The sequence below is a fragment of the Hemicordylus capensis genome, chromosome 4 (genome assembly GCF_027244095.1).
Source record: "Hemicordylus capensis ecotype Gifberg chromosome 4, rHemCap1.1.pri, whole genome shotgun sequence".
NCBI lineage: Eukaryota > Metazoa > Chordata > Lepidosauria > Squamata > Cordylidae > Hemicordylus > Hemicordylus capensis.
Genome location: NC_069660.1, coordinates 242,544,490 through 242,558,729, shown reverse-complemented (window position 1 = coordinate 242,558,729; position 14,240 = coordinate 242,544,490). Strand labels below are relative to the sequence as shown.

At 42.2% G+C, this 14,240-nt stretch overlaps 1 protein-coding gene across 2 annotated transcripts in view; it reads right to left on the bottom strand.

The window, feature by feature from the left end:
• The window catches only part of LPIN2 (lipin 2), a 76,490-nt gene that overhangs the window by 43,298 nt on the left and 18,952 nt on the right, over nt 1-14,240 (bottom strand). For both annotated transcript variants that reach the window (XM_053243339.1, XM_053243338.1), the window contains exons 2-5: nt 12,291-12,491; nt 10,294-10,389; nt 5,693-5,994; nt 3,016-3,123 (exon numbers count right to left, since the gene is read on the bottom strand). In XM_053243339.1, coding sequence (XP_053099314.1) covers nt 3,016-3,123; nt 5,693-5,994; nt 10,294-10,389; nt 12,291-12,482 — 698 coding nt within the window. In that variant the 5' untranslated portion in view covers nt 12,483-12,491. The remainder of the gene's footprint in view (nt 1-3,015; nt 3,124-5,692; nt 5,995-10,293; nt 10,390-12,290; nt 12,492-14,240) is intronic.

Below are 14,240 nucleotides of genomic sequence, written 5' to 3'. Positions count from 1 at the left end.
AAAAAAAAAAAACACCTTCTCGGACCGGTCCGGGACTAGACCGGGTGGGTTCAATGGGGGGCCAGACTGAACTGGCCCGGTTCCATTTGAGGCCAGTCCAGCCTCGAACCGAACCGGGCCAGACGGTTCCGTGCACACCCCTAGTATCCGCCTCTTCATCATTATCGTGCCCTGAGGTGTCTTCAGTCCTTTGAGTGGGTTGGGACTCTAAAGCGGTTGGGTCAGATTGCGAGGAGTGTCAGTATTAGTAGGCTGATCTGCATGGACCTGCGATAAGGGCTGTGGATTTGAAGATGATGGTGGCTTTGAAGACGTGGTTTGAGGTTTGGCTGAGGTCTGCAAGGAGGTGCTAAAGTGGCCCATTGTGGAGAGCGAGAGTGGTTTCTGTGGGATCTGCAATAGCCCCACTGGGACCGAGGAGGCTTTTAAGGCTGTTCTGTGTGGCCATAACACAACTGGGAGGTGCCATATGGGTTAAGTTCCCCAGGCTAAGAGGTCATGGTGTTGTAGGACCTATAGGCTGGGAGTTTGTCCCAGTTGGCATAATAAAGGTCGATATGGCGAGAGTCTTCTTGAGATCAAAGGGCCATATAAGCTAGTGATGAGCTTGGGCACGGGTGCCTGGAGTAGAGTGCCTCTACTGATTGTAAATCTTCATCTTCTACTGGGAGATCCTCCATGTACTGGAGTCCCTCTTCCAGGGAAGCCTCATGGTCTGATTGGCTTTCGGGTTCAAAATTACTTTCTGCACTGAGCTCAGTATCGAGAGGTCACTTGGTATCAAGGCGATCGCCCTTGGATTCAAGGCCCTGAACCTTGGGTTCGAGAAGGTCAGAAGGTGGCGTCAATTGTTTTGATAGAGGTGCTTCCTTATGGCTCAATAGTTTGCACTTCTTTTCTGTTTATGGAGGGCGGAAACATCTGAGGAAGGTGCCAGGCACTTGAGAGGTTTGGAAGGTGGCTGAGTCGCCTCTTTCTTCCTTTCCTTTTTCTGCTTTGTGGATGCGGCCGAGGCATTCATACCTGAGGACGTGGGGGCCACATTTTGGGCAGCGGCACTACGGTGCTGAATTGAGCAAAGTGGGAGCCGCGGACTCTGAGGAACATGAGGAGGCGCCAAGGTTAGATGAGTTGGTGGCAGCCGAAGCAAGGGGCTGTGAGCCTGAGGGAAGCGAGGCTGAGGTCGGAGCAGCCTGCATGGTGGAAGAGGCAGAGGTTGCATGAGATGATTGGAAGGTTTGCTCCCAGGGCCAAGAATATAAATGAGAGGCCCCATTCTTTCTAGCCTGTTTAGTGAATTTGGTACAGTGTGTGTAGGTTTTCACTTTATGGGCCTCGCCAAGGCAAAAGAGGCAGAGGCTCTGTTTGTCCGTAGAAGGGAGCTTAGCCCTGCAATGGGCACGATGTTTAAAAGTTGTTTTGCTGGACATAAGTGGATGTTGGGGATAAAAAACATCGACCCCTCCATAAGGTGGCTGGGGAAGAGGGGAGGGGGATGTGAAGAAAATCAAACCGCTAACTGAGAGAATGGAAAAAACATAACAATAATAGGCAAGGAGAGAAAACCAGGAGGTTGGAAAGTAGGAAGGAGAGGAATAAGAGGATTTTTTTTTAAAAAGAAAAAAAGCTCGGAGCAACTCACGAATGGTGTCAGTCTATCGGCGGATGAATAAAGAATGAAGAAGGGAGGCTATGATATCACCAGAAGGCAGCTACCACCTATTTTGGAAGGAAATCAGCTTGGATAACTATGATGAGGTCTCTGCGCAGGCGCAAAGCCCAATTGTGTAAAACACAGAGACCACACTGAAGAAGCAATAATTCAAACAGTATTGACTACAGCCTCCAAAGTCAACTTGTCACTCTACACCAATAGTCTTTTAAGGGCAATATTATGCATCATTTAGAATCAGAATTCCTTTATTACAGTCCAAAACCAAACAGCACATACAACAATAACATTTCCAGCAGTACCACCAACTTGAAATGTTCAAATAATAATATTGCTATACTTTACTAACCCAGCACCACAATGACCTATGCCTTACATACTAATAGGAGCATTAAACAATTGCGTTCTGATAATACAGGCCATGGTACAAAATATGGCCACACAAACACTACATGCATTCAAGTCACCCTAACTTGAATGGAGGGAGGGAGCATGCAGGCAGAAAGCTTAATGATCTCTCCATTATGATTATTTTCTATCACCATCTTACCTTCCCGAACTTACTTTGTATGTGACAACATTTATGCTCAAGAGCCCCAATTCTGGGTCATAGCGCTGGTACACTAATGGGATGTGGCAAGGTAGTCATCTCAAATACCTGAATTTGTGGGGGTGCCCCATGCCCAGCTTCACTAGGTGTTTCACTAGCCAGAGGGGAATGGTCAGAGGGCATAGGGCACTCATGAGATGTCCCCTACTTCCATCTCCACCAATGTCTTGTAGTAGCAAGCATGAATTGTCCCCTTTGCTAAACAGGTTGTATTTGAATGGGAGACTACAAGTGAGAACTGTAAGATATTCCCCGTAAGGGAAGGAGCTGCTCTGAGGAGAGCACCTGTATGCTTGCATGAAAAAGGTTCCAAGTTCCCTCTCTGGCATCTCCAAGATAGGGCTGAGAGAGACTCCTGCCTGCAACCTTGGAGAAGCTGCTGCCAGTCTGCGTAGACAATACCGAGCTAGATGGACCAATGCTCCGAGTCAATATATGGCAACTTTCAATGTTATTATGTAATCCACAGTTTGAGGTGGCCACTTCACCACGCTTCATTAGGAAGCTGGACTTGTGGTAGGAGGTACTTACACTATCTAAAAACCTTCTATTATCGAAAAATGGAGTAGAAAAAGCTTATCAATTATATTCATTATACACAGCACCTGAGCCTAGAATCAACATAAATCAAAATGTCCTGCCTTTTGCAATGTTTGCGTCAGCACAGATTTATAAGATTAATCAGAAATATTGCCATTCTTTGTGTGAAAGGGTGACACATAAAGTGACTTACTTGTCCAAAGGAGACCAGTCTCCATCTGACAAAGGGTAATGGTCCTTTGAATGGTAAATCAATGATTCTTTATACTCTTCATCCTTTGGTGGAGAATCTGAGGAGTTTCTATGGCAATAAAGTCAATGAATTAAACAATGGGCTCTCTGAAACAAATAGTCATGATAACGTAATTTAACTGAAAGTCCTAAAAGGAAAAAAAATGCAAATTGAAGGAAAGCTGATAGACTCCCATCACCACCACACCCTCCCAATGAGCAAGGCTTGGAAGACGAGTAATATTGGCCCCACCCACTGACAGCCACAGGAGCGGGAGACACAAGCTTTTTAACCCCCTCTCTTCCAGTATAAGCAGCAACAGAGACTTTGGTACAGGCTTGCTTCTCTTAGGGACTTCAGCTGCTCACTATAATGAATGTTTCTTGGTTTGTATGCAAGAGTGAGCAGCAGTGGTGCACAGGGAATATTCACAGAGCTTCTGTCACACTTCATATTGGAAAGAGGAAGTTAAAGAGTATTTGCCTGGATGATATAGCAATGGGAATTGTCCAATTGCTTACCTGATGGGCCAGATAAGGTAAAGCACACTAAATACTGCTATTTCGCCTCCCACTCTTTTCTCCAACCCAGGTGATTCTGACTGCTCTCAGAACAACCCACTGAGCCTTAGGCTTCTGCTGTTTAATGCCAGGTCAGTAAATGCTAAGACAACTGCCATCCAGGATTTAATTCTCAATGAGCATGCAAATCTGGCAAGCATCACGGAGACCTGGTTAGATGGAGGAGTAATATGAACCTCTCCCAAAAGTGTTCTCCAGGTTTCCTTGAACAATATCCACACAGACTCATTGAGCAGAGTCCATAGATATTATCTTCCTTACCAGATACTATTTCTGGTCTATCAATACTATCTTCTTAGCAGATACCATATCTGGCAATTGATCAGCTTTGAGTGTCTATAGTTGGTGTTGGGTTTTCAAGCAAAGACAGGGATTCTGTTGGTATACTGTTCACCATGGTGCCCAACAGTTTCCCTACTAGAGCTGATGGAGGTGGCTTTGGATGTGTTGAAGATGCTAGGGCTCACTGTCTCAAGACTTAACATCCATACTGAAGCCATCTTGTCTGGAGCAGTTTGGTACCTTCATAAAAACCATGAACCTATCTCAAATAATAACATGGTCCACACCTGCAGCAGGACATACTTTGGATCTGATATTTTGCATCGCTTTTGAAGGCAATAGTTGTGGGTGGGGAGACTGCTCTGATTCCCTTATTCTGGGAGGATCATTATCTATTTAAGGTTGCTCAAGACCTCTGCGGTGTGGAATATTACTGTAATTGAGATGATCCATCCCCAGTAGCTTATGGATTCAGAAGGTTCCCTGATATCTCCAGGGGAATTTCCTGGTGGGCGGGCTAGCAGTTCTGCCAATGCCTCAGTTACCCTCTGAAATGAGATGATGAGCCAGGCAATTGATAGCATAGATCCTAGACAAACTCATCCAACTCACAGAGCCAACTCAAGATGCATGCTGCTTCTTGGTACAATGAGGAGCTGAGGGCAATGAAGTGAGTTGGTTGATTGAGCACAAATGGTGGAAAGCTCTATAGCAATGATGGTGGTGAAAAATCTCTTACTTTTCTACCACTGTTGCATCTGCACAATATACATCAGGCCAATGGAGTTTTTCTGGGTGATATGGGGCCTGTTACATATGGACCGAGAGGAGCAGGGGTCAGCCAACTTGCATTAATATTGTGAAGATAAAAATCATCCACTTCACATCTAGTTTAGATGCCAATATTTTGACAAACTCAGAACTGAAAATGTTAAATTTGGTTCTGTTGCTATCAATGACTTTCAGGTTGCTCAGCCTGAGAAGGTGGACCAGCTGTTTAGAAATATGAGGTCAACTACATGCGCTCTTGATTGTTGCCTCTCCTCACTAATTAAAACTGCCAGATAGGATCAGGAAATGTGGGTCTCAACCTCCTTGAGACAGGAGGGCTGTTCTTCTTTTGTTAAAGGAGCCAGTGGTCATCCAGATAGTTGGGCTATGGTATCACCAATATGCAGATGACACACAGATCTTCCTCTCATATTAATCTACTGATCCTCAGAAGGCAGTGAAAACCCTGAACTGCCTGGAAGCAATTCTGTTCTGGATGAGAGTGAACAAGCTGAAACTTGCTTTTGGCTAGAAGTTCCATCTGGGTGAATGTATCGAGATAGTACAACTTCATCCAGCACACTTTTTGTTGTGTAAACATTTACATGACATTTATGTAATTTTTTTACATTACTATGTAATAAATAGGTACCTATTTAGAATTACACATCTATGGCAGATATTTGTAATGAAAGTAGTAACTAAAGTGGGTAATTATGGTGTCATCATTAAGCTGATAAAACAGTCAACTGTGATGCCAACATAATTACTGTTACTATAACCTTTATTATCCATTCTGTTAATTTATTTTGTTTTGTTTATTTATTTGGTATAGACAGGCTGTTTTTTTTTCTGAATTTGAATTTTAGAAGACATTTTAAATAGTGTTCTGATGAGTTGAGGTTCTTTTAGGACTCCACACTGTAATATAAAACAAATGTCACTATTGAGCTTTTCATAATTTGAGGCTTTAGCTAAGTAAGGAGGTGCTTGTAAAAGTTTACCTCACAAACTGAATACTTCTCTCATCATCTGAGCTCATTTCCATTTCAAATACATCTTCACTTCCAGGAGAAGGGATATGATCTTCCTTCTTGACATCTTGTTTACATTTTCGTCTCCTCCGCTTTTTCTTCTTCACTGACCCAGAGGAAAACACAGGCTCAGTTTCCACATTTTGTGGAATTTCTGAGCTTTGATGTATCCTTTCATTTTTATCCAAGTTCAGCAAATGATCATCAATATCCTTGAAGAACTGGTCTTCTGTGGGTATTGGGGATGTTGCTAGATGTGCAGGAACTTTTTCCTAAAATTTGTTTTAATGAGAGTGACAGTTACATATGAAATATGCACATTGCCAAACTGCCACAACAGTTGGCATATATGTTAAAGTGAGTGTTAAAATAGACACATGAATGCTTAGAATCCCAACTGAATTTTGCAATTACCTGAAAACAGAGAGGGAGAAAGAAGCACTTTTGGAATATATGCAAGTGAATGCAAACAATAACATTTTAGGCAGCAATCACAGGTGTATCTACTTTTTTGGACATCATAAATTTTGTCTGGGATTACAAACATGCACATATGATGTCTACATTCCCAATTTTTTGACATTCACCATAACATATTCGGGATGTGCACGGAACCGCCTTGCCCAATTCAGTCTGGCAACCCCTCAAACCTGCGCCCCTCCCCCGGTCCAGTCTGGGGGTTTCACAAGCTTGTAATTCTAAATAATAATAATAATAATAATAATAATAATAATAATGGTTTTTTCCTTTTACTCCCCTCGGGGGAGTTCCTGGGCCATGCAGAGGCCATGTGCACAGGTGCAAGGCCTCCATAATGGCCGCCGGGTGAAGGACAAAGAGTGGCCGAACCAGCCAAGGGGATGATTTTGAAGGTCGGCTGGGGAGAGGAAACCTCCATGAACCCGCTCCCCACCACCTCCAGGAACTCCCCCAAGGGGAGTAAAAGGTAAAAAATTATACATATATTTAAGAATTACAAGCTCGCGAACCCCCCGAACTTTGGGGGGTGTTCGGTCCAGGGTTGGACCGAACAGGGGGTGTTTGGTTCAACCCCGAACGGTTCGGTTTGACATCGAACCTGTTTGCACACCCCTATAACATATACAAATATATACCAGCGTCATTTGTATGAATTGAAAGCATAGAAGTTTCAGCAGCTTTATTTATCTACTGCTACTTCTGCATTTCCCACGCCAGGACAGGCCCTTTTTAAACTTGAGAGTTTACTTTTTTGGTACAGTAGTCGGAAGCACAGCTGAACCTGAAAGTGAAATCAGCTGCAATCTAAACTTTCCCATGAATTACTTTAAATTGAGAAACAGGCTTGGGTGATAATCTTGAATTTCTTTATTTATTTACTTTATATCCTGTTCAAGAATTGATATATCCATCATTTGAAAACATTAATGCTACACTTTCTGAATTAGATATATAAACATACTGATGCACTGAATCAGTTTCTTCAATAAAACTATGAAGATCTGGGTAATTCTGGGTTTTTCATAATTATATTTTTACCATTCTAGTTTTCTAATAGATAGGAAAGAAAAATTTGAGCATCTCTCCTCCTTTTTTTCACTTTTGTGTGTGAATTCTCATTGGCCATTTCTCTGTTCTTTAACCTCAAAGTTAATATGACCCAAGGTCAAACTACATGTAAGATTAAAGGAGTCAGGACAGAAATAGAAGGATCACACTTTATGTCTGCACCATTTCCTCACCAAAAGACCCACTTACACCGTAATTGAAGCAGCATTTTAAACCCAGCAGTTGCCATTTTCTGCAAAGACACTTTCAGGGTTATACAGTCACTTCAGGGGGGATTTTTACCAGGAAAATGATGCTGAGGTAAAGGATTAAATATATCCTATCCCTGCTATGGTCCCAATCCAATTAGAGCCCTGTGTGGCAGTTACTCATGAGTAAAATCAAGCCTAAGTACAAGCTGATGCATTTATTGACTTGTTTAGTTTGGCCACTAGTTTATAGTTTCCTAGTTAGTACTGTACTAGCCTTTTGGATATCCAATTATGGATCCCAAGAACAGTTTTTTCCCCCTGTCTGAAAAGGATTTGATCAATCTCATCACCATTATTCTAATAACAAACTTAGGCAGTTGAGTGCCCATCAGTCTGAATAAGATACTGGGCCAATCAAGTTTATGAAGTGAAAGAGTTTTTTGTTTGTTTGCTTTTAAAATACCAAAACAGCCCTTGGAATTTCTAGGACTTGTGTGGCCAGACAGAGATAACAAAATGCTAAATTCACCTTATTATCTGGAGAAGGGAGAATTCCTATCTTTTCTGCTACCTTTTGCTCAGGGAGGGAACATGCTGTTGCTGCTCAGTTGCAACTATGCTGTAATCCTGGATTTCTCCCCCACAGGGTGGCTCTCATTTCCATCCTGGGGCCAGGATTTTAATATACTGTGATTGGGCAACAGCATATGTGCTGCTCTCACAACAAAAGGCAGCAGCTCTAACACAAGTCTTATTTCATCTGCTTTAAAAAAACACACACATTTCAAACATTTTTTTAAAATTTCCTTCCATTTATTTATATAGAATTATCCACAAACATGGTACTCTATAAAGAATAAGAGGGCAGTTCCCTACCCCAAAACCTTACAATCTACAAAACAGATGCAAGGAAGGTACTGTCAAAGCTGCTGTAGCTATTAGGGATGTGCAAACCAGCTTGATGTTGAACAGGTTCGACGTCAAGCCGTTTTGGTGGTGTAGGGTCTAACTGAACCACCCCATTTGGTCCGACCCCGGACCAAACACTCCCTGACTGTTCGGGGGTTTGCAGATTTGGGGGGAGGGGGTTGTTTGTTTTACTAATTCTTTTTTAATGTCACTTACCCCCTCTGGGGGGAGTTGTTGGGGGTGTCGGGGGGGTCCGCGGAGGTTCCCCCTCCCCCCATCGGCCTCAATGCAGCCCGAACCGGCCCTTTCAGGCCTTCTCCCTCAGCGTGGCGGCCATTTTGCAGGCCAACACGCCTGCGCAATTGGTCTCTGAGAGGCCTGGGTCATGCCAGGACTCTCAGAGGCCAATTGTGCAGGCATGGCGGCCTCCAAAATAGCCGCTGCACTCAGGGAGAAGACCCAAATGGGCTGAAGAGCCGGCCGAATGGGCTGGTTTGGGCTGCATTGAGGCCGGTGTGGGGGGAGGGGGAACCTCTGCAGACCCCGCCCGCCACCTCCAACAACTCCCCCGGAGGGGATAAGTGATATTTAAAACAATTTTTTTAGTTTTAAAAAAAGGTCTGCAACCCCCCCCCCGACCGAACTGAACTGGGGGAGGGGTCCGAGGGCGTGCCGGACTGAACTGGCCCGGTCGGTCAGCTGTGGCTAGGAGAGAGTAGCTTAGGACAGTTCTGCAATGTATCATTCACTGTTCTATTTCAGGTTAGATGTGGAGATAAAGAAACTAGAAATCAGGCAGATTGTGTGAGTTTATTAATTTAGTATAAAGCTGATGGTGAACTGGGCTTGTGGTAGCAAGCATGACTTGTCCCCTTAGCTAAGCAGGGTCTGCCCTGCTTGCATATGAATGGGAGACTTGATGTGTGAGCACTGCAAGATATTCCCCTCAGGGGATGGAACTGCTCTGGGAAGAGCAGAAGGTTCCAAGTTCCCTCCCTGGCTTCTCCAACATAGGGCTGAGAGAGATTCCTGCCTGCAACCTTGGAGAAGCCACTGCCAGACTGTGAAGACAATACTGAGCAAGGTAGACCAATGGTCTGACTCAGTATATGGCAGCTTCCTATGTTCCTATGGTGGCTAAGTCATGGAATATAGAAGGTGTCACTCCTGCTGCTATAGAGCAATGAAGGGCTCTAGCAGCCCCCAAAAAGAGCCTTTTACAGCACACTGGGAGAAAGTTTCAGGTGAGGTAGAGAAGATGTCTGTTTTCTCTTCTAAAAATGTCCCTCTGCCCTGGAAGCCCTGTTCAGCACTACAAGGCTCCTGTTCCAGGCTGACTGTGGGGACACGGCAACATCTTTTGTTGGTTCCCACTTGTGACATTGTTTTTATAAGAAGCCACTTGCCCAAAAGGAGAAAGGTTTAAGCAATACAAAGATGAGAAATTGTACCCAGCTTTCACGGTGAACAGCACAGATTCTAATATTATGACCACCACAAGTTAGCGACTATGAACAATTAATTCTGGCTCAAATAAATAGTTTAGTGAATTAATTTGTAACCTGTCTTTCTGAACAGAAATGGCAATCAATTACCAAGAGTGAAAAAAGTTTTATTTATTTATTAATTATTTATATTGATCACAGAATTAAACTAGCCAGGTGAAAAAAGTGCCAGAGGAGTAGAAAAGCAAAAATAAAGTATGCTTTAGAATATAAGCAGAATTCCTGCTTTTGGAATCTCAGCACCACAGTAGTTGCCATTCCAGTGGTGTGCAAATCAAGTTAATTGTAAATGCTATTAATTAGGAACCCACATCTAACCATGAAAAATGCTAAGTAATTCAGCAGACTAAAAGTGCTAGGTGAAAGCATTACAATGCATGACAAGATTCTGTCAAGGTTGACGTTCAATACTGCTTACAAATTTTTCTTCCGTTTCCTGCACAAAGAAAGCTTCTCCATTGTCACCCAGTTTCATATGAAGATCAACCGCTTCTCCATTAATTTCAATATCAATCTGTAGAAAAATGAATAGCCTTATTTTAGCATTTGCAAGGGGAGGAGGGAATCAATCCAAAATATAAAATTATTTTGGACTCTTTATAATGTACGCCCATTTTCCCTGAAAAAACATTATGACAAACAAGTCATCAATGGCCCAAATGCAATTTACTTCCTTGTGCTTCTCTACCCCTACAGAGAATACATGACCTAATTCCACATAATTCAAGTAACAAGCTAACTAATCCCCTGCTAACTGGGCAAAGAGGCACCTTTTATCATGGTGATTTTCTTTATTTAGCAGGAGGAGAGTAACTGGCCCTATCCACCCCCAGTACAGTACCTCTAGTGACTGTTGCTGGTGTCCATCCTGTGTTTCTTTTTAGAATGTGAGCCCTTTGAGGACAGGGATCCATCTTATTTATTTATTATTTCTCTGTGTAAACCGCCCTGAGCCATTTTTGGAAGGGCGGTATAGAAATCGAATTAATAATAATAATAACTGTGTGTGATCTTAGCGAAATGGAAGAAGAGAAAAGGCAGCATCAGTGCCACCAGTATGTCCTGACTCGGGTCAGTATGGCTGAAGATGAAGACAAGAGCAGCAGCAGTACTTACTCCACAGACAGGCGACACCACACTCCATTTGAAACAGTGAGGGAAATTAAAGAAATGTTCTATGCTTAGCAACTGGTTGGCCAAGTTGAAATATTATATAGGCTGAATGTGGTCTGCAGGGCAAGAGTCATCTACTGTTGAGTCACTGAGGAAATACTAATTCCTTGCCACCAAGTGGAGCAGAACTGTTGTGTATCTTGAGCAACAATATTAGGTGCAATTAAGAGTGTATTTCATGTGTGGGTTTTTTTGGTTTTTTTACTGTGGTTCCTAAATATGAGTAAGAGGATGCAGATCCACCCATTTTGCTTATGAAGATGCTCATAGACCTGACACAGAACTGCTTATATTACAGTTGCAGTGCTGCTTCTGACATTTACTCCAGTCTGAGATAACCAAAGGAAGTAGCTACACATGCACAGGCAAAGTGTTTCAGGATTCCTACAACATCAGAGAAGGCCCCAACAGGCTATTTTTGTTTAATGTATCAATTTCCCCCACAAATGATGGCACAAAGTGGCTAGTAATATATCGCACAAATTAAAAGAAAATTGTCTGTGCTTACAGACTGCAATCACTTCTTTCAGTGACTTTACATATTTTTTCTTGCCATCACTTTACCTTGGCCAGTGGTCTGGAAGACTGTGTATGACTTGCCTAAGATATGCAGTGGAAGTCTAATTTATAACTAAAACTGAAATAAAGTGATTGTTTCCCAAAGTATTATTATATACAGAGGATCCCTTGCCTAAAAACTTAAATCTTCATAGCTATTGGTGAAATTCATTATTGCAGAGATGGGCAGCAAACAGAGCACAACACCACTCCACGCACTGATGGGAGCAACTTCATCCATACTTAGAAAGACCAGAGCTGGCCTGTTTTCAGATCACATATGCCTCAATGGCTATTGAGGACAAGGGAAGAAGGCCTTAACTGACCCATATTATATGTTTTCTCTTCACTGGACACCATGGCATGTTTAAGAGGATATGCAATACACAGAATTTAGATGGCAAGGCTTCAACGCTTTAAGCTGTTTACAAATATTTTTCTTCCATGAAGATCTAAAACTGACTTCGGTTCAATTAATATGGATCAGTCAAGGAGTTGTCAATCATGGTGTAGTATACATCTGATAATATACCCACAGAGACTAAAGCTTTTCACTGTTTTCCACCTATGTCTCTTGAACCCATTCTGCTCTAAAGCAAAAGTTTAAATGTGTACATTTAAACTATACTCACAGGTGATAGAATACCTTTTATTTCTACAGCTCCCACCATTCATATTACTCACCACTTTCTCTTTGGAACGCAAGACACCAAGCTTTCCAAATCGGACATGGAATGGTGAGCAGAGGTATGTTCCATCCTTTTGCTGCACTACAATTACATCAATGCATCCTGAGAGTGTAGCCTGGTTAATGCCCTTGTACAGTTCCTTCACAGTAACCAGAACTTGTCCTGCAAGTTGTCCCACGTAGTTCATACTTTAAGGCTGCAAAATTAAGCAAACAAAAGACTGGTTGAAACAAATATTGGTCCAAACTGAGAAAGCTTTGCAATTTAAGATTCTCTTTGATATCTTGGTACAACTCAGCACATCAGAGATATTGAGTTGCATTGGACACTTTTCATATTACAGGAAAACTGACCTGAACAATTTGTTCAGTAATTGTAATTGGATGTTGTTCCTGAAACAAAGATGTGAGTGTCAGCAGACTGGGGCTGAAGGCTAACACACATGTTCACTCTATAAGAAAGGGTGCTGAATGTGCATGTAATGTCAAGAGCTCAACCTTACTTATTCAAGTGTAAAAATTAAACAACCTAGCACATTCAATCATCCAAAGCACTAGTTATGATAGAATTGCATGTCAACCTGAAATTAATTCATTCACAGAAGTCTTTCCACCAAGTGTACACTCATCAGCAAGTTGCAGCCAATTATGGCTCTCTGCAGACAAATATTGCTTGCATTCATACTTAACTTTTGAAGTATACAATGGAGAGTCAATAAATAAGATTTAAGTACAGCATCAAAACTGTTTATTCCAGAAACATGAACATACACTATTTTTCAGTGTAACCACCTCCTAGCTCAAGATATTTATTCCAGCAACTGACAGGCTTTTTGATTCTACCAGAGAAAAATGTTTTTGGTAAAGAGTGTAACCAATTACACACCACATTTTGAATATGTGCATCATCCCTGAACTTGTCCCCTCTTAGTGGATCTTTAAATGGCCCAAACATGAGAAAATCAGAACTGTAAGGAGGAAGTGGTAGGGTCTCAAACTTCAACTCCTAGATACACTCCAATGTTACTTTGCAACATGGAGGCATGTATTGTCATGCTGCAGAACAACTCCTGCAGTTAGGGCACCACACCTTTTTGACTGAACTGCTGCCTTCAAAGTGCCATGGAGAAGTTTCACAGTAGGAGGCACATGTCACTGCACACTTGTCTTCATGGAAATGAACCACAATAGGATCATACCACTCCCAAAACATATGAGGCTGAGTCAATAACTAAGGTGAATAAATGGTTTTGATGCTATACTTAAATCCACCTTATTTATTGACTCCAATGCATAAAATGTAACATTCAGAGATGCCAGAGTTGAAGGTCTCAGTATTAAAGTTCTACTCAACAAGGTATTGTTCACTACTGAAAGCCAATCCACCTCTGTGTATATGATTACCCCCACCCCGGGAAATAAGATGTTCATGGTGTCTCAAAATAGAGGACTTAATATTTCATTTTCCACTTGAGTACTAGTCAATGTATAACAAAAGACACACTAGATCAGGGCTTCTCAACCTGTGGGTCCCCAGATGTAATTAGACTTCAACTCCCATAATTCCCAACCAAAGGCCACTGGGGCTGGGGATTATGGGAGCTGAAGTCCAATAACATCTGGGGACCCACACGTTGAGAAGCCCTGCACTAGATAATGATAGTCACTATTAGACTTATTAAAGCAAATCACATCCTGCTCCTTAAATAGTACTCACTTTTAAATCATAAGGTGCGTGTAAAAATATTCAGAAGACAGCATTTACCTGGAGAACAAGTTATTTTCTCTTTCCTATAGAAATTAACCCAAAAGGTTTAGGTGGGCACTTCTACCCTTGCTAGTTCATGTTATAGCCATCCTTGAATGTGATTCATTATTTCTGACAATTAATTAAGCAGGTCTATTAAAGCACAAAGGACACAAAAAACCCATGATTTTCTGCCTAT